General features: G+C 36.5%; 3 protein-coding genes across 3 annotated transcripts; all 3 read left to right on the forward strand.

Moving 5' to 3' along the window:
- Nucleotides 1-1,046: 1,046 nt before the first annotated feature.
- LOC141781032 (immunoglobulin lambda-1 light chain-like) lies at nucleotides 1,047-5,750 on the forward strand. Its single transcript, XM_074656545.1, has 4 exons — nucleotides 1,047-1,086; nucleotides 1,179-1,503; nucleotides 4,335-4,369; nucleotides 5,217-5,750. Exons 1-4 carry the CDS (start codon nucleotides 1,047-1,049, stop codon nucleotides 5,540-5,542), a joined length of 726 nt encoding a protein of 241 aa, XP_074512646.1. The 3' UTR covers nucleotides 5,543-5,750.
- Nucleotides 5,751-8,139: 2,389 nt separating this feature from the next.
- On the forward strand, nucleotides 8,140-12,202 carry LOC141781034 (immunoglobulin lambda-1 light chain-like). The gene is made up of 4 exons (XM_074656547.1): nucleotides 8,140-8,179; nucleotides 8,272-8,597; nucleotides 10,810-10,843; nucleotides 11,678-12,202. The coding sequence occupies exons 1-4, from the start codon at nucleotides 8,140-8,142 to the stop codon at nucleotides 12,001-12,003; spliced, it is 726 nt and encodes a 241-aa protein (XP_074512648.1). The 3' UTR covers nucleotides 12,004-12,202.
- A 2,423-nt stretch (nucleotides 12,203-14,625) lies between these two features.
- LOC141781035 (immunoglobulin lambda-1 light chain-like) lies at nucleotides 14,626-18,927 on the forward strand. The gene is made up of 4 exons (XM_074656548.1): nucleotides 14,626-14,665; nucleotides 14,758-15,083; nucleotides 17,340-17,373; nucleotides 18,392-18,927. Exons 1-4 carry the CDS (start codon nucleotides 14,626-14,628, stop codon nucleotides 18,715-18,717), a joined length of 726 nt encoding a protein of 241 aa, XP_074512649.1. The 3' UTR covers nucleotides 18,718-18,927.
- The last annotated feature ends 756 nt before the right edge of the window (nucleotides 18,928-19,683 follow it).

The following is a 19,683-nucleotide window of genomic DNA, read 5'->3' on the forward strand; positions in this document are numbered from 1 at the left end:
GTAAAACATGGGACACCTCTGTTAATGAGTACGTATCACAGTGATTTACACTGTGACAAAAACCTCCTCACTATTACTTCTGCTTTTTGAGACTCTGACACATCTGATAATAGAGCCATCAAACAACACTCTAATTTGTTTTCAAACATTTAAATGCTCTTATTGGATTAATTCCCATATTAATCAATTACATTATATTTATTTGTACCTTGCATACATGCTTTAATGATGAAAAAATAAAGAAATAAGTAATGCACCAGTACTCCACCATCATCCATAATATCTGACATTTTCATGTAATTCAAGCTTTGAATAACTTTAACATATCTTTAAGTGACAGAAAGTTTACAGACACTAGTTGAAATACACAAAATGTGATAAATGTTGAATCCTCCTGTACTCAGGTAGTGATGGTTGTTACACTTCTAGCTGCAGCGATTGTGACAGTAATCTGACTACATACAGCTAAAGCACAACCAATGACAACTCTGCATTAACTTTACATCAGGTCATCTAGATGAAGATATTCTTAATTTATCTTAAATCATTTTGGATTATTAGGAAACATGTTTGTTTGGTGGTATAAAAAATGTAGATGTGTGAAGACACAGAGATATTATAGAACACAGTTTATTTCACATTCAACAATAAAAGATGAAGATGAACTGATACAGTGATGATGTGATTTATTGGATTATTTGAAAATGAATTAAAATGGAGATTTAATCAGGAAATCAGTCTGACTGGAGGCAATAATACTCACGCAAAGGACATCAGCAGACTTACAAACACCAACTGCTCATTATGAAATATGATATTATTAATGTGAAATGATTCAATGACACAATGTGAAACCACAAACACTATTTAGTTTATCTGTGGGTGAAAACTCCTCCTCCTCCTCTTCCTCCTCTTCCTCCTCCTCCTCCTCCTCCTCCACGTCACCTCAGTGTCTTTATAAGCTTCAGTCTCTCTTCTCCTCTCACTCCAACCCTGCTCACCTCTCAGCTGGACAGTGAGGGACGTTTACACCACACACTGACAACATGCTGGGGACCCTCTGCACTCTCATCACTGCTCTAACATGTAAGGAGGCTGACTTACTGCAGCTTTGACCTCATGTTGGATTCATCAGTCTGTGTGTTTCTCTTGACTCCGTGTCATCTTGTTGTTTCCAGGTGTGAGTGGTGTGACGGTGGTGACACAGAAGCCTCCTGTTGTGGCGGCGACGAAAGGAGAGACAGCCAACATGGACTGTAACCTGGGGACTGTTACTGGCAGTCCTGCTTACTGGTATAAACAGACTCCTGGAGGAGTTCCTCAGTACATACTGTACTTTCATAGCAGTTATAGCTCTGTGAGATATGGCTCTGGTTTCTCCTCTCCCAAATTCACATCCACTCATCAGTCAACATCAGATTATCGTTTGATCATCAACAATGTGGAGGAGGGAGACTCAGCAGTGTATTACTGTCAGACATGGGACAGCTCTGCTGGTGAGCGCGTATCACAGTGATTTACACTGTGACAAAAACCTCCTCACTATTACTTCTGCTTTTTGAGGCTCTGACACATCTGATAATAGAGCCATCAAACAACACTCTGTGTCTGCTTCATGAAATATGATTAATGCCGTTAGATGACTGTCAGATTTACTTCATCTTCATCTGTGTATCTCAAAAGTATTTATCACATTTTGGGTATTCAGAACAGCTTCTGTAAACTTTCTATGACTACAACATGTTAAATGGCAACACACAGCAGCATTTAAAGTCTGTTTTATACGTCAGACTCAGATATCAGAAATGAGGGTGGAGTACATTTACTGTTGCTTTTCTTAAACTTATTTTCTATTAATTAAACATGTTTGCAAAGCGCAATTTAAGATATAGCTTTAAAATATATGTAGGAATCCAATAAAAGCATTTAGATGTCAAAAAAGTTCATTAATGTGCAGCTAAAACACAAGATAATAAAATGCTACATTAACCCTCCTAAAGGTCATGTAGATAAAGATATTTTTATGTTCAAATTTATATTGGCACAAAAGGTATTGTACAACAGTACAACTATAACGGGACTGGTATTTTACAAATTTTGCAATAATGTTATGCTACCCCATATTTCCTAACCCCTTCAATCCTCTTTGTGATTGAGATAGTGTGGTACACATGGACAATTTGACAACTTAAACATGGAATTACATTAAGCAATCACAAAGAAAGGAAAAAACAAATAAATAGGTAAAAGAAAATAATAATAAATAATAATAAAAAATCAATATATATAACACACACACACACATATATTATATTTAAAATAATAATAATAACAATAAAATCAAAATAATGCAGACACCGAAACTAGCATTAAAAAAAAGCTAGTGGTTGTTGCGGGGATAAAGACATTTTTGAATTGTTTTTAATAGTTTTAGTCAGAGCAATTTGGATTAATGAGGAATATTTAGAAGAATAAAAACACTGAGGTGAGAAGTCAACTTTTACACTCTGTAATGCTGTTTACCTATAAAATATACAACTTAGTTAAAACTTTATAACACAAACTTATAAAACAACGACCATGTGTTAATCCTGTGGTTTATGTGATTAATAATGATATGGAAAAATAAATTCCAGATTTGAATCTGATGTAACAATTGTAGATTAATCTGAGGCAAATATTATCAACGGCTATCAAATACATTTTTCAGATACATTTTAATGAGGAATAAAAATGACTAAATATATGCTGATCAATAAGAAATGATTTAATGTGAAACCCACATACATGATGTAGTTGAATTATGAGTGAAAACTGAGTCAAGTGTTGATATTACTCCTCCTCTCTTTTCCTATTCCTACACCGACACCGAAACAAGCATTTAAAAAAAAAGAGCTAGTGGTTGCTGCGGGTGATAAAGACATTTTTGAATAGTTTTGAATAGTTTAGTCACAGCAATTTGGATTAATGAGGAATATTTAGAAGAATAAAAACACTGATGTAAGAAGTAAACTTTAACACTTTATAATGCTGTTTACCTATAAAATATACAACTTAGTTAAAACTTTATAACACAAACTTATAAAACAATGACCATGTGTTAATCCTGTGGTTTATGTGATTAATGATAATATGGAAAAATAGAAATTAATTCCAGATTTGAATCTGATATAACAATTGTAGATTCATCTCAGGCAAAAATCATCAACGGCTATCAAATACATTTTTCAGACACATTTTTATGAGGAATAAAAATTACCAAATATATGCTGATTAATAGTAAATTATTTAATGTGAAACTGCATGCATGATGTTGAATTATGAGTGAAAACAGAGTCAAGTGTTGATACTACTCCTCCTCCTCCTGATCCTCATTCTCCTCCTCCTCCTCCTCCTGATCCTCATTCTCCTCCTCCTCCTCTTCCTCCTCCTCCTCCTCCTCCACGTCTCCTCTCCTCCTCCTCCACGTCTCCTCTCCTCAGTGTCTTTATAAGCTTCAGTCTCTCTTCTCCTCTCACTCCAACCCTGCTCACCTCTCAGCTGGACAGTGAGGGACGTTTACACCACACACTGACAACATGCTGGGGATCCTCTGCACTCTCATCACTGCTCTAACATGTAAGATCTTCTTCTCTTTCCTTTTACAGCCCAGATTTCCACACAGAAACCTTTCACTCACGTCTGTTTCTCTGTGTGTTGACAGATGTTGATGCAGTGAAAGTGCTGACTCAGACGCCTGCAGTCCACACAGTTTCTACAGGACAACAGGCTGTTCTCAACTGCAACGTTCAGACAGATGAAAATTATGTCCATTGGTATAAACAGGTTCCTGGTGAAGCTCCTCAGTATGTTCTCAGATTTCACCATTCAGCCAGTTCACCCACCTTTGGATCAGGATTCTCTTCAGACCGATTCAACTCTAAATCCTCATCAAACATAGATTATCAGTTCATCATAAAGCGGACAGAGGCAGGAGACTCTGCTGTCTATTACTGTCAGACATGGTCTAGCTCTGCAGCTGTATCACAGTGATTCACACTGTGACAAAAACCTCAGTGAGAAACTCATCACAGCTTCTATGAATTTTGAGCAAAATAAAATGAATCAAATCAGTAAATCTGATCAAAACAAGAACAGATACTGAACAAAGTCATCTAAAGTGACAAGAGTGTTTGAAACAAGCCCAGCAGTGTTTTGTAATGAAAGCAGACTGATGAAGTGAATGAGACGTTGACAGTGAAAGTTGGTCTCAACAGGATGTTTCAGTTCCACTCCCCTCATTAGTGAGAGTCAGGAGGTTTTTGTACGGCCATGTATACAAACTGAATCACTGTGGTATTCGGACCAGGCACCAAGCTGACTGTGACAAGTAAGTACTTTTTAACTGATCATAAAACAGGATGGATTTTATGTTTCTGATACATACTAAGAGAAAATAATCAATGTATCTGTTGCTAATTGTTTAAAATATTCAACGTGTTGTTTGGTGAATAATAGATTGACTTTTTAACATCTGCTTTGATACCAGGCTGTGTGTTTGAAGGCAAAGGAAAGATCTGCTACTGATCACAATATTTTAAATGTTTTTGACAAATACTCAAAAAAATTTTAGCGGCTGAGGATTTTTAACAGTTGGACAACATTTACAAGATTTTTCTTATTTATTTTAACATTATAAAACTCCATGTTAAATAGTCAATAGTATTTTAAATTGTGATATCAATATCAAACTGTTTTTGTAATGTTGGTTTACTAATATTCTGAAGTTTAGGGATAATTCAGATTTTACCTGAATATTATTGTGGCTGTTTGAAATGAAATATATATTTTTCTTTGGTGTTATAGACACCACTAAACTACTACTACAGATGTACTTTAATTTTTCCCAATGCTTTAAATAATCATATAAAACTTTAAATACCACATTTTTATGGCACAGAAAGTGACTTTATGACAAATTCCAACATAAAGTTTTTACTGAATTAATCAAAAATATTTCTAAGTTAGTGATTGATAGATTGTTTATGATTTAAAGAGGAACACTGCTCATATTTAGGTGATGATTTCTAAATGTTTTTGCTGATTTAAAATGTTTTAATTCTTCAGCGTGTTTGTTAAATTGTCAACACAACTAATAAACTAATGTGTTACTGTCCTGCTTTGTATTAATGATGTGATTCCTAGTTATCTGATGAAAGTGCTCCATGTATTTTCAGGCTCCAGCTTCTCTCCTCCTGTCCTGACAGTCTTCCCTCCGTCCAGTGCTGAGCTCCAGTCCAACAAAGCCTCTCTGGTCTGTCTGTCCAGTCAGTCTGTGCCTTTTGCAGATGTGAGCTGGTTGTCTGGTGGGAGTCCAGTGAGCAGTGGGATCTCTACCAGCACCGCTGTTCAGCAACCAGACCAGACTTTCCAAATCAGCAGCTATCTGGCCGTCCAGACGTCAGACTGGAACACGGATCAGGTTTACACATGTAAAGTGTCTTTGGGCTCCCAGACTTCAGAGAAAAACATCAAGAAGTCAGACTGTCCCACTGAACAATAGTAGAGGAGCACAATGACCATTTAACATCTGCTTCTTTACTGTTTGTGCTGTTTGCTCATCACAAGCTTCACATGGTAGAAAAGACGTGTCTGCATGCTTGTAATACATGTTGTGACCGTTAGGTGGAGGTGTTGTATCAGCTTTGCAAAATGATGCTTTTTTCAAGATTTATTCAATAAAAATACAAAAAAAAACTGTGAACAAAAAAGTGTTTGTATTTATTTGTACTCATGAAAACATCATTTATAATGTTACATTAACTTCACTAGATTGTATTCTTCTCCTGATGTTCATCTCACTGATAATTACAGTTAGTCCAGGACACAAACATAACAAACACATTTCTTTTTAATTCTAACTTGAATATGTATATTTAAATTCAGAAAGCTATGTTGTTATTAGAAGTTAATTTGCAATAAAAGTATAGCAGAAAGATTAATTTAAGACGTTAGAAAAATCAGATAAAATGAGCAACTGAAACTGAGTTTTCATCCTCCATCAGTGAAGCATCACCTCTCTACTCCTCCCTCTCTTCCTTCACAGGATGCACCTGCAGGCCTCCTCTCCTTATTTATAGCTGCATGTAAATGAGGAGGTCAAGTGTCAGCTCTCTGTAACATCAGAGGGAACTGTCTCTGACTGGAAACACTCCGATAGTTTCATTATTAACATCTGCTCAATCAATGTCTGTTTACTTCTTATGTGTGTGTGCAGCGCCAAAGTTTATATCCTGCAGCAGATGTCTGTTGTTGACGTACGAAAAACCTGCAAAATGATGCAAAATATATTAAAACTTTCATACATAAATCTCATTCATTAGGAACTGAAAATACTAAGAAATACATATAAATTGCAGGCCTCTTTGACATAATGACACCATGGTATTTTGTAAATTAAAGTTGTCATCTACACTGACTTTAATGGATAAATTAAAGACATTTCCCTCCACAGAAGATAACTGAGCAACACATGTGAGAAACTATGCAGATTGAAGCAAAGCTCCTCCTCCTGTCAGTCCCTCTCAGTTTCAGTGTTGTATTAAATTGCTCCTCCAGCACCTCCTCTCCTCATCCTCCAAACCCTCTAATCTGTCAGCAGTGAGCTCACTTTCCAGGTTACAAGGCCGTTCTCAGCACACTCTGACAACATGCTGGGGACCCTCTGCACTCTCATCACTGCTCTAACATGTAAGGAGGCTGACTTACTGCAGCTTTGACCTCATGTTGGATTCATCAGTTTGTGTGTTTCTCTTTACTCCGTGTCAACTTGTTGTTTCCAGGTGTGAGTGGTGTGACGGTGGTGACACAGAAGCCTCCTGTTGTGACGGTGACGAAAGGAGAGACATCCACCATGGACTGTAACCTGGGGACTGTTACTAACTATAGAGCTTGCTGGTATAAACAGACTCCTGGAGGAGTTCCTCAGTTTGTACTTAGCTTTCATAGCAGTTGGAGCTCTGTGAGATATGGCTCTGGTTTCTCCTCTCCAAAGTTCACATCCACTCATCAGTCAACATCAGATTATCGTTTGATCATCAACAATGTGGAGGAGGGAGACTCAGCAGTCTATTACTGTGCTACATGGGACAGCTCTGCTACTGAGTACGTATCACAGTGATTTACACTGTGACAAAAACCTCCTCACTATTACTTCTGCTTTTTGAGACTCTGACAAATCTGATAATAGAGCCATCAAACAAAACTCTAATTTGTTTTCAAACATTTAAATGCTCATATTGGATTAAATCCCACATTAATCAATTTCAGTATATTTATTTGTACCTTCCATACATGCTTTAATGATGAAAAAATAAAGAAATAAGTAATGCACCAGTACTCCACCATCATCCATAATATCTGACATTTTCATGTAATTCAAGCTTTGAATAACTTTAACATATATTTAAGTGACAGAAAGTTTACAGACACTAGTTGAAATAAACAAAATGTGATAAATGTTGAATCCTCCTGTACTCAGGTAGTGATGGTTGTTACACTTCTAGCTGCAGCGATTGTGACAGTAATCTGACTACATACAGCTAAAGCACAACCAATGACAACTCTGCATTAACTTTACATCAGGTCATCTAGATGAAGATATTCTTAATTTATGTTAAATCAGTTTTGATTATTAGGAAACATTTTTGTTTGGTGGTATAAAAAATGTAGATGTGTGAAGACACAGAGATATTATAGAACACAGTTTACTTCACATACAACAATAAAAGATGAAGATGAACCGATACAGTGATGATGTGATTTATTGGATTATTTGAAAATGAATTAAAATGGAGATTTAATCAGGAAATCAGTCTGACTGGAGGCAATAATACTCACGCAAAGGACATCAGCAGACTTACAAACACCAACTGCTCATTATGAAATATGATATTATTAATGTGAAATGATTCAATGACACAATGTGAAACCAAAAACACTATTTAGTTTATCTGTGGGTGAAAACTCCTCCTCCTCCTCCTCCTCCACGTCTCCTCTCCTCAGTGTCTTTATAAGCTTCAGTCTCTCTTCTCCTCTCACTCCAACCCTGCTCACCTCTCAGCTGGACAGTGAGGGACGTTTACACCACACACTGACAACATGCTGGAGACCCTCTGCACTCTCATCACTGCTCTAACATGTAAGGAGGCTGACTTACTGCAGCTTTGACCTCATGTTGGATTCATCAGTCTGTGTGTTTCTCTTGACTCCGTGTCATCTTGTTGTTTCCAGGTGTGAGTGGTGTGACGGTGGTGACACAGAAGCCTCCTGTTGTGACGGTGAGGAAAGGAGAGACAGCCACCATGGACTGTAACCTGGGGACTGGGACTAACAGTGATGCTTACTGGTATAAACAGACTCCTGGAGGAGTTCCTCAGTTTGTGCTGAGCTTTTATCACAGTTGGAGCTCTGTGACATATGGCTCTGGTTTCTCCTCTCCCAAATTCACTTCTAATCATCAGTCAACATCAGATTATCGTTTGACCATCAACAGTGTGGAGGAGGGAGACTCAGCAGTCTATTACTGTCAGACATGGGATGACTCTGCTAAGGAGAACGTATCACAGTGATTTACACTGTGACAAAAACCTCCTCACTATTACTTCTGCTTTTTGAGACTCTGAAACATCTGATAATAGAGCCATCAAACAACACTCTCTATCTGCTTCATGAAATATGATTAATGCATTTAGATTACTGTCACATTTACTTCATCTTAATCTGTGTATCTCAAAAGTATTTATCACATTTTGGGTATTCAGAACAGCTTCTGTAAACTTTCTATGACTACAACATGTTAAATGGCAACACACAGCAGCATTTAAAGTCTGTTTTATACGTCAGACTCAGATATCAGGAATGACGGTGGAGTACATTTACTGGTGCTTGCTTAAATGTATTTTTCAATAATTAAACATGTTTGCAAAGCGCAATTTAAGATATACCTTTAAAATGTATGTAGAAATGCAATAAAAGCATTAAGATGTCAAAAAAGTTCATTAATGTGCAGCTAAAACACGAAAAAATATAGGTCATGTAGATAAAGATATTTTTATGTTCAAATTTATATTGGCACAAAAGGTATAGTACAACAGTACAACTATAACGGGACTGGTATTTTACAAATTGTTCAACAATGTTATGCTAGACCCATATTTCCTAACCCCTCCAATCCTCTTTGTGATTGAGATAGTTTGGTACACATGGACAATTTGACAACTTAAACATGGAATTACATTAAGCAATCACAAAGAAGAAAAAACAAATGAATAGAGAAAAGAAAATAATAATAAATAATAATAAAAAAAACCAATATATATATATACACACCCACACACACATACATATATATTTAAAATAATAATAATAACAATAAAATCATGATAATGCAGACACCGAAACAAGCATAAAAAAAGAGCTAGTGGTTGCTGCGGGGGGTAAAGACATTTTTGATTAGTTTTTAATAGTTTTAGTCAGAGCAATTTGGATTAATGAGGAATATTTAGAAGAATAAAAACACTGAGGTGAGAAGTAAACTTTTAAACTCAATAATGCTGTTTACCTACAAAATATACAACTTAGTTAAAACTTTATAACACAAACTTATAAAACAACGACCATGTGTTAATCCTGTGGTTTATGTGATTAATAATAATATGAAAAAATTGAAATTAATTCCAGATTTAAATCTGATATAACAATTGTAGATTCATCTCAGGCAAAAATCATCAACGGCTATCAAATACATTTTTATGAGGAATAAAAATTACCAAATATATTCCTGTTAATAAGAAATTATTTAATGTGAACCTGCATACATGATGTTGAATTATGAGTGAAAAGTGAGTCAAGTGTTCCTCCTCCTCCTCCTCCTCCTCCTTCTCCTCCTCCTCCACGTCTCCTCTCCTCAGTGTCTTTATAAGCTTCAGTCTCTCTTCTCCTCTCACTCCAACCCTACTCACCTCTCAGCTGGACAGTGAGGGACGTTTACACCACACACTGACAACATGCTGGGGATCCTCTGCACTCTCATCACTGCTCTAACATGTAAGATCTTCTTCTCTTTCCTTTTACAGCCCAGATTTACACACAGAAACCTTTCACTCACGTCTTTTTCTCTGTGTGTTGACAGATGTTGATGCAGTGAAAGTGCTGACTCAGACGCCTGCTGTCCACACAGTTTCTACAGGACAACAGGCTGTTCTCAACTGCAACATTCAGACAGATGAAAATTATGTCAGTTGGCATAAACAGGTTCCTGGTGAAGCTCCTCAGTTTGTTCTCAGTTTTCACCATTCAGCCAGTTCACCCACCTTTGGATCAGGATTCTCTTCAGACCGATTCAACTCTGAATCCTCATCAGACATAGATTATCAGTTCATCATAAAGCAGACAGAGGCAGGAGACTCTGCTGTCTATTACTGTCAGACATGGGATGACTCTGCCTCTGCAGCTGTATCACAGTGATTCACACTGTGACAAAAACCTCAGTGAAAAACTCATCACAGCTTCTATCAATTTTGAGCAAAATAAAATGAATCAAATCAGTAAATCTGATCAAAACAAGGACGGATACTGAACAAAGTCATCTAAAGAGACAAAAGTGTTTGAAACAAGTCCAGCAGTGTTTTGTAATGAAAGCAGACTGATGAAGTGAATGAGACGTTGACAGTGAAAGTTGGTCTCAACAGGATGTTTCAGTTCCACTCCCCTCATTAGTGAGAGTCAGGAGGTTTTTGTACGGCCATGTATACAAACTGAATCACTGTGGTATTCGGACCAGGCACCAAGCTGACTGTGACAAGTAAGTACTTTTTAACTGATCATAAAACATGATGGATTTTATGTTTCTGATACATATTAAGAGAAAATAATCAATGTATCTGTTGCTAATTGTTTAAAATATTCAACATGTTGTTTGGTGAATAATAGGTTGACTTTTTAACATCTGCTTTGATACCAGGCTGTGTGTTTGAAGGCAAAGGAAAGATCTGCTACTGATCACAATATTTTAAATGTTTTTTCAAATACTCAAAAGTTTTTTAGCGGCTGAGGATTTTTACCAGTTGGACAACATTTACAAGATTTTTCTTATTTATTTTAACATCATAAAATTCCATGTTAATTTGTCAAGAGTATTTTACATTGTGATATATATACCTAACTGTACTTGTAATGTTGGTTTACTAATCTTCTAAAGTTTATGGATAATTCAGATTTTACCTGAATATTATTGTGGCTGTTTGAAATTAGATTTTTTGTGTTATAGACACCAATAAACTACTACTACAGATGTACTTTAATTTATCACAATGCTTTAAATAATCATATGAGAGTTTAAATACCAATTTTTTATAACACAGAAAATGACTTATGACAGTTTCCAACATAAATATTCTACTGAATTAATCAAAATATTTCCAAGTTAGTGATTGATAGATTGTTTATGTTTTAAAGAGGAACACTGCTCATATTTAGGTGATGATTTCTAAATGTTTTTGCTGATTTAAAATGCGTTAATTCTTCAGCGTGTTTGTTAAATTGTCAACACAACTAATAAACTAATGTGTTACTGTCCTGCTTTGTATTAATGATGTGATTCCTAGTTATCTGATGAAAGTGCTCCATGTATTTTCAGGCTCCAGCTTCTCTCCTCCTGTCCTGACAGTCTTCCCTCCGTCCAGTGCTGAGCTCCAGTCCAACAAAGCCTCTCTGGTCTGTCTGTCCAGTCAGTCTGGGCCTTTTGCAGATGTGAGCTGGTTGTCTGGTGGGAGTCCAGTGAGCAGTGGGATCTCTACCAGCACCGCTGTTCAGCAACCAGACCAGACTTTCCAAATCAGCAGCTATCTGGCCGTCCAGACGTCAGACTGGAACACGGATCAGGTTTACACATGTAAAGTGTCTTTGGGCTCCCAGACTTCAGAGAAAAACATCAAGAAGTCAGACTGTCCCACTGAACAATAGTAGAGGAGCACAATGACCATTTAACATCTGCTTCTTTACTGTTTGTGCTGTTTGCTCATCACAAGCTTCACATGGTGTAAAAGACGTGTCTGCATGCTTGTAATACATGTTGTGACCGTTAGGTGGAGGTGTTGTATCAGCTTTGCAAAATGATGCTTTTTTCAAGAATTATTCAATAAAAATACAAAAAAAACAACTTTGAAGGAAAAAGTGTTTGTATTTATTTGTACTCATGAAAACATAATTTATAATGTTACATTAACTTCACTAGATTTTATTCTTCTCCTGATGTTCATCTGACTGATAATTACAGTTAGTCCAAGACACAAAGATAACAGACATATGTATTTTTAATTCACAGATGAATATGTATATTTAAATTCAGAAAGCTACGGAGTTATTAGAAGTTAATTTGCAATAAAAACACAACAGAGAGATTATTATTAATTTAACTGGTTTTAGTTTCTTGCAGTAGTTGAGACGTTAAAAAAATCTGATAAAATGAGCAACTGAAACTGAGTTTTCATCCTCCATCAGTGAAGCATCACCTCTCTACTCCTCCCTCTCTTCCTTCACAGGATGCACCTGCAGGCCTCCTCTCCTTATTTATAGCTGCATGTAAATGAAGAGGTCAAGTGTCAGCTCTCTGTAACATCAGAGGGAAATGTCTCTGACTGGAAACACACTGATAGTTTCATTATTAACATCTGCTCAATCAATGACTGTTTACTTTGTATGTGTGTGTGCAGAGCCAAAGTTTATATCCTGCAGCAGATGTCTGTTGTTGACGTACGAAAAACCTGCAAAATGATGCAAAATATATTAAAACATTCATACATAAATCTCATTCATTAGGAGCCCAATATACTAAGAAATCCATATAAACTGCAGGCTTCTTTGATTTAATGACACCATGGTATTTTGTATACTAAATTTGTCAACTACACTGACATTAATGTATAAATTAAAGACATTTCCTTCCACAGAAGATAACTGAGCAACACATGTGAGAAACATGCAGATTGAAGCAAAGCTCCTCCTCCTGTCAGTCCCTCTCAGTTTCAGTGTTGTATTAAATTGCTCCTCCAGCACCTCCTCTCCTCATCCTCCAAACCCTCTAATCTGTCAGCAGTGAGCTCACTTTCCAGGTTACAAGGCCGTTCTCAGCACACTCTGACAACATGCTGGGGACCCTCTGCACTCTCATCACTGCTCTAACATGTAAGGAGGCTGACTTACTGCAGCTTTGACTTCATGTTGGATTCATCAGTCTGTGTGTTTCTCTTGACTCCGTGTCATCTTGTTGTTTCCAGGTGTGAGTGGTGTGACGGTGGTGACACAGAAGCCTCCTGTTGTGGCGGTGACGAAAGGAGAGACAGCCACCATGGAATGTAACCTGGGGTGTGTTACTAACGAAAGAGCAAGCTGGTATAAACAGACTCCTGGAGGAGTTCCTCAGTTTGTACTGAACTTTTATCACGGTTGGGGCTCTGTGAGATATGGCTCTGGTTTCTCCTCTCCAAAGTTCACATCCACTCATCAGTCAACATCAGAATATCGTTTGACCATCAACAATGTGGAGGAGGGAGACTCAGCAGTCTATTACTGTAAAACATGGGACACCTCTGCTACTGAGTACGTATCACAGTGATTTACACTGTGACAAAAACCTCCTCACTATTACTTCTGCTTTTTGAGACTCTGAAACATCTGATAATAGAGCCATCAATCAACACTCTAATTTGTTTTAAAACATTTAAATGCTCATTGGATTAATTCCCACATTAATCAATGACAATATATTTATTTGTACCTTACATACATGCTTTAATAATGACAAAATAAAGAAATAAGTAATGCACCAGTTGTCCACCATCATCCATAATATCTGCCATTTTCATGTAATTCAAGCTTTGAATAATTTTGACATATCTTTAAGTAACAGAAAGTTTACAGACACTAGTTGAAATACACATAATGTGATAAATGTTGAATCCTCCTGTACTCAGGTAGTGATGGTTGTTACACTTCTAGCTGCATTAATTGTGACAGTAATCTGACTACATACAGCTAAAGCACAACCAATGAAAACTCTGCATTAACTTTACATCAGGTCATCTAGATGAAGATATTCTTAATTTATGTTAAATCAGTTTGGATTATTAGGAAACATGTTTGTTGGGTGGTATAAAAAATGTAAACGCGTGAAGAAACAGAGATATTATAGAACACTGTTTACTTCATGTACAACAATAAAAGATGAAGATGAACCGATACAGTGATGATGTGATTTATTGGATTATTTGAAGATTAATTAAAATGGAGATTTAATCAGGAAATCAGTCTGACTGGAGGCAATAATACTCACGCAAAGGACATCAGCAGACTTACAAACACCAACTGCTCATTATGAAATATGATATTATTAATGTGAAATGATTCAATGACACAATGTGAAACCACAAACACTATTTAGTTTATCTGTGGGTTGAAACTCCTCCTCCTCCTCCTCCTCCTCCTCCTCAGTGTCTTTATAAGCTTCAGTCTCTCTTCTCCTCTCACTCCAACCCTGCTCACCTCTCAGCTGGACAGTGAGGGAGTTTTACACCACACACTGACAACATGCTGGGGATCCTCTGCACTCTCATCACTGCTCTAACATGTAAGGAGGCTGACTTACTGCAGCTTTGACCTCATGTTGGATTCATCAGTCTGTGTGTTTCTCTTGACTTTGTGTCATCTTGTTGTTTCCAGGTGTGAGTGGTGTGACGGTGGTGACACAGAAGCCTCCTGTTTTGACGGTTAGGAAAGGAGAGACAGCCACCATGGACTGTAACCTGGGGACTGTTACTAACACAGCTGCTCGCTGGTATAAACAGACTCCTGGAGGAGTTCCTCAGCATGTACTGAGGTTTTATCACGGTTGGAGCTCTGTGAGATATGGCTCTGGTTTCTCCTCTCCCAAATTCACTTCTAATCATCAGTCAACATCAGATTATTGTTTGATCATCAACAATGTGGAGGAGGGAGACTCAGCAGTCTATTACTGTCAGACATGGGACAGCTCTGTTAATGAGCACGTATCACAGTGATTTACACTGTGACAAAAACCTCCTCACTATTACTTCTGCTTTTTGAGACTCTGACACATCTGATAATAGAGCCATCAAACAACACTCTGTGTCTGCTTCATGAAATATGATTAATGCACTTAGATTACTGTCACATTTACTTCATCTTCATCTGTGTATCTCAAAAGTATTCATCACATTTGGGGTATTCAGAACAGCTTCTGTAAACCTTCGATGTCTAAAACATGTTATATGGCAACACACAGCAGCATTTAAAGTCTGTTTTATACGTCAGACTCAGATATCAGGAATGACTGTTGAGTATATTTACTGGTGCTTTGCTTAAATTTATTTTTCATTAATTAAACATGTTTGCAAAGCGCAATTTAAGATATAGCTTTAAAATGTATGTAGGAATCCAATAAAAGCATTTAGATGTCAAAAAAGTTCATTAATGTGCAGCTAAAACACAAGATAATAAAATGCTACATTAACCCTCCTAAAGGTCATGTAGATAAAAACATTTTTATGTTCAAATTTGTATTGGCACAAAAGGTATAGTACAACAGTACAACTATAACGGGGCTGGTATTTTACTCATTTTCAACAATGTTATGCTAAACCCATATTTCCTAACCCCTCCAATCCTCTTTGTGATTGAGATAGTTTGGTACACATGGAAAATTTGACAACTTAAACATGGAATTACATTAAGCAATCCCAAAGAAAGGAAAAAACAAATAAATAGAGAAAAGAAAATAATAATAAAAAAACAATATATATATATACACACCCACACACACACATATATATATTTAAAATAATAATAATAACAATAAAATCATAATAATGCAGACACCGAAACAAGCATTAAAAAAAAGCTAGTGGTTGCTGCGGGGGTAAAGACATTTTTGAATAGTTTTTGATAGTTTTAGTCAGAGCAATTTGGATTAATGAGGAATATTTAGAAGAATAAAAACACTGAGGTGAGAAGTAAACTTTTAAACTCTATAATGCTGTTTACCTACAAAATATACAACTTAGTTAAAACTTTATAACACAAACTTATAAAACAACGACCATGTGTTAATCCTGTGGTTTATGCGATTAATAATAATATGAAAAAATAGAAATTAATTCCAGATTTAAATCTGATATAACAATTGCAGATTCATCTCAGGCCAAAAATCATCAACGGCAATCAAATACATTTTTCAGATACATTTTTATAAGAAATACAAATTACCAAATATATGCTGATTAAGAAGAAATTATTTAATGTGAAACCCACATACATGATGTTGAATTATGAGTGAAAACAGAGTCAAGTGTTGACACTCCTCCTCCTCCTGATCCTCATTCTCCTCCTCCTCCTCCTCCTCCTCCTCCACGTCTCCTCTCCTTAGTGTCTTTAAAAGCTTCAGTCTCTCTTCTCCTCTCACTCCAACCCTGCTCACCTCTCAGCTGGACAGTGAGGGACGTTTACACCACACACTGACAACATGCTGGGGATCCTCTGCACTCTCATCACTGCTCTAACATGTAAGATCTTCTTCTCTTTCCTTTTACAGCCCAGATTTCCACACAGAAACGTTTCACTCACGTCTGTTTCTCTGTGTGTTGACAGATGTTGATGCAGTGAAAGTGGTGACTCAGACGCCTGCAGTCCACACAGTTTCTACAGGACAACAGGCTGTTCTCAACTGCAACGTTCAGACAGATAATGCTTATGTCAGTTGGCATAAACAGGTTCCTGGTGGAGCACCTCAGTTTGTTCTCTATTTTTACCATAGTCTCAGTTCACCCACCTTTGGATCAGGATTCTCTTCAGACCGATTCAACTCTAAATCCTCATCAAACATAGATTATCAGTTCATCATAAAGCAGACAGAGGCAGGAGACTCTGCTGTCTATTACTGTCAGACATGGGATGACTCTGGTGCTGCAGCTGTATCACAGTGATTCACACTGTGACAAAAACCTCAGTGAGAAACTCACTGCAGCTTTTATGAATTTTGAGCAAAATAAAATGAATCAAATCAGTAAATCTGATCAAAACAAGGACGGATAATGAACAAAGTCATCTAGAGAGTCAAAAGTGTTTGAAACAAGTCCAGCAGTGTTTTGTAATGAAAGCAGACTGATGAAGTGAATGAGACGTTGACAGTGAAAGTTGGTCTCAACAGGATGTTTCAGTTCCACTCCCCTCATTAGTGAGAGTCAGGAGGTTTTTGTACGGCCATGTATACAAACTGAATCACTGTGGTATTCGGACCAGGCACCAAGCTGACTGTGACAAGTAAGTACTTTTTCACTGATCATAAAACAGGATGGATTTTATGTTTCTGATACATATTAAGAGAAAATAATCAATGTATCTGTTGCTAATTGTTTAAAATATTCAACATGTTGTTTGGTGAATAATAGATTGACTTTTTAACATCTGCTTTGATACCAGGCTGTGTGTTTGAAGGCAAAGGAAAGATCTCATCACTATGTTTTAAATGTTTTTTACAAATTAAAAAGGCGGAGGAATTTTTAAAAGTTGGACAACATTTGCAAGATTTTTCTTATTTAATTTAACATTATAAAACTCTATGTTAAATAGTCAAGAGTATTTTACTTTGTCATATCAATACCAAACTGTACTTGTAATGTTGGTTTATTCATCCTCTAAAGTTTAGGGATAATTTTAAATGAAATATTGTTTTCTTTGCTGTTATATACCACAAAACTACTACTACTGATATACATTAATTTCTCACAGTGATTTAAATAATTATATTTGAAATGAAATAGCACTTTCTCACAACACAGAAAGTCACTTTATGACAGTTTCCAACATAACAATTGTACTGAATTAATCAAAATATTTCTAATTTAGTGGTTGATAGATTGTTGACTTTACCTGAATATCATTGTGGTTGTTTGAAATATTTTTTTTTATGGTGTTATATACCACAAAACTACTACTACTTAATTGTCACAGTGCTTTAAAAAATATTTAAGAGTTTAAATACCACATTTTTATAACACAGAAAGTGACTTTATGACAGTTTCTAACATAAAACCTTTACTGAATTAATCAAAATATTTCTAAGGTAGTGATGATAGATTGTTTATGATTTAATATTTAGGTGATGATTTCTAAATGTTAGGTGATGATTTCTAAATGTTTTTGCTGATTTAAAATACTTTAATTCATCAGCGTGTTTGTTAAATTGTCATCACAACTAAAAACCAATGTGTTACTGTCCTGCTTTGTATTAATGATGTGATTCCTAGTTATCTGATGAAAGTGCTCCATGTATTTTCAGGCTCCAGCTTCTCTCCTCCTGTCCTGACAGTCTTCCCTCCGTCCAGTGCTGAGCTCCAGTCCAACAAAGCCTCTCTGGTCTGTCTGTCCAGTCAGTCTGGGCCTTTTGCAGATGTGAGCTGGTTGTCTGGTGGGAGTCCAGTGAGCAGTGGGATCTCTACCAGCACCGCTGTTCAGCAACCAGACCACACTTTCCAAATCAGCAGCTATCTGGCCGTCCAGACGTCAGACTGGAACACGGATCAGGTTTACACATGTAAAGTGTCTGTGGGCTCCCAGACTTCAGAGAAAAACATCAAGAAGTCAGACTGTCCCACTGAACAATAGTAGAGGAGCACAATGACCATTTAACATCTGCTTCTTTACTGTTTGTGCTGTTTGCTCATCACAAGCTTCACATGGTGTAAAAGACTTGTCTGCATGCTTGTAATACATGTTGTGACCGTTAGGTGGAGGTGTTGTATCAGCTTTGCAAAATGATGCTTTTTTCAAGAATTATTCAATAAAAATACAAAAAAAAAAACTTTGAAGGAAAAAGTGTTTGTATTCATTTGTACTCATGAAAACATCATTTATAATGTTACATTAACTTCACTAGATTTTATTCTTCTCCTGATGTTCATCTCACTGATAATTACAGTCAGTCCAGGACACAAAGATAACAGACATGTTTCTTTTTATTTCTTAGTTGAATATGTATATTTAAATTCAGAAGGCTACGTTGTTATTAGAAGTTAATTTGCAATAAAAGCACCACAGAGATTAATATGACTTTAACTGGTTTTAGTTGCTTGCAGTAGTTGAGACATTAGAAAAATCCAATAAAATGAGCTTCTGAAACTGAGTTTTCATCCTCCATCAGTGAAGCATCACCTCTCTACTCCTCCCTCTCTTCCTTCCCAGGATGCACCTGCAGGCCTCCTCTCCTTATTTATAGCTGCATGTAAATGAAGAGGTCAAGTGTCAGCTCTCTGTAACATCAGAGGGAACTGTCTCTGACTGGAAACACTTCGATAGTTTCATTATTAACATCTGCTCAATCAATGTCTGTTTACTTCTTATGTGTGTGTGCAGAGCCAAAGTTTATATCCTGCAGCAGATGTCTGTTGTTGACGTACGAAAAACCTGCAAAATGATGCAAAATATATTAAAACTTTCATACATAAATCTCATTCATTAGGAACTGAAAATACTAAGAAATACATATAAATTGCAGGCCTCTTTGACATAATGACACCATGGTATTTTGTAAATTAAAGTTGTCATCTACACTGACTTTAATTGATAAATTAA

Source organism: Sebastes fasciatus, chromosome 13 (genome assembly GCF_043250625.1).
Source record: "Sebastes fasciatus isolate fSebFas1 chromosome 13, fSebFas1.pri, whole genome shotgun sequence".
Classification (NCBI taxonomy): Eukaryota; Metazoa; Chordata; class Actinopteri; order Perciformes; family Sebastidae; genus Sebastes; species Sebastes fasciatus.

Coding starts and splice junctions, on each gene's coding strand:
- LOC141781034 (XM_074656547.1), top strand. CDS start 8,140: ATGCTGGAGACCCTCTGCACTCTCATCACTGCTCTAACAT. Junction 8,180..8,271: donor TCTCATCACTGCTCTAACAT/GTAAGGAGGCTG, acceptor TGTTGTTTCCAG/GTGTGAGTGGTGTGACGGTG. Junction 8,598..10,809: donor ATGACTCTGCTAAGGAGAAC/GTATCACAGTGA, acceptor TGAATCACTGTG/GTATTCGGACCAGGCACCAA.
- LOC141781032 (XM_074656545.1), top strand. CDS start 1,047: ATGCTGGGGACCCTCTGCACTCTCATCACTGCTCTAACAT. Junction 1,087..1,178: donor TCTCATCACTGCTCTAACAT/GTAAGGAGGCTG, acceptor TGTTGTTTCCAG/GTGTGAGTGGTGTGACGGTG. Junction 1,504..4,334: donor GACAGCTCTGCTGGTGAGCG/CGTATCACAGTG, acceptor CTGAATCACTGT/GGTATTCGGACCAGGCACCA.
- LOC141781035 (XM_074656548.1), top strand. CDS start 14,626: ATGCTGGGGATCCTCTGCACTCTCATCACTGCTCTAACAT. Junction 14,666..14,757: donor TCTCATCACTGCTCTAACAT/GTAAGGAGGCTG, acceptor TGTTGTTTCCAG/GTGTGAGTGGTGTGACGGTG. Junction 17,374..18,391: donor CACCAAGCTGACTGTGACAA/GTAAGTACTTTT, acceptor ATGTATTTTCAG/GCTCCAGCTTCTCTCCTCCT.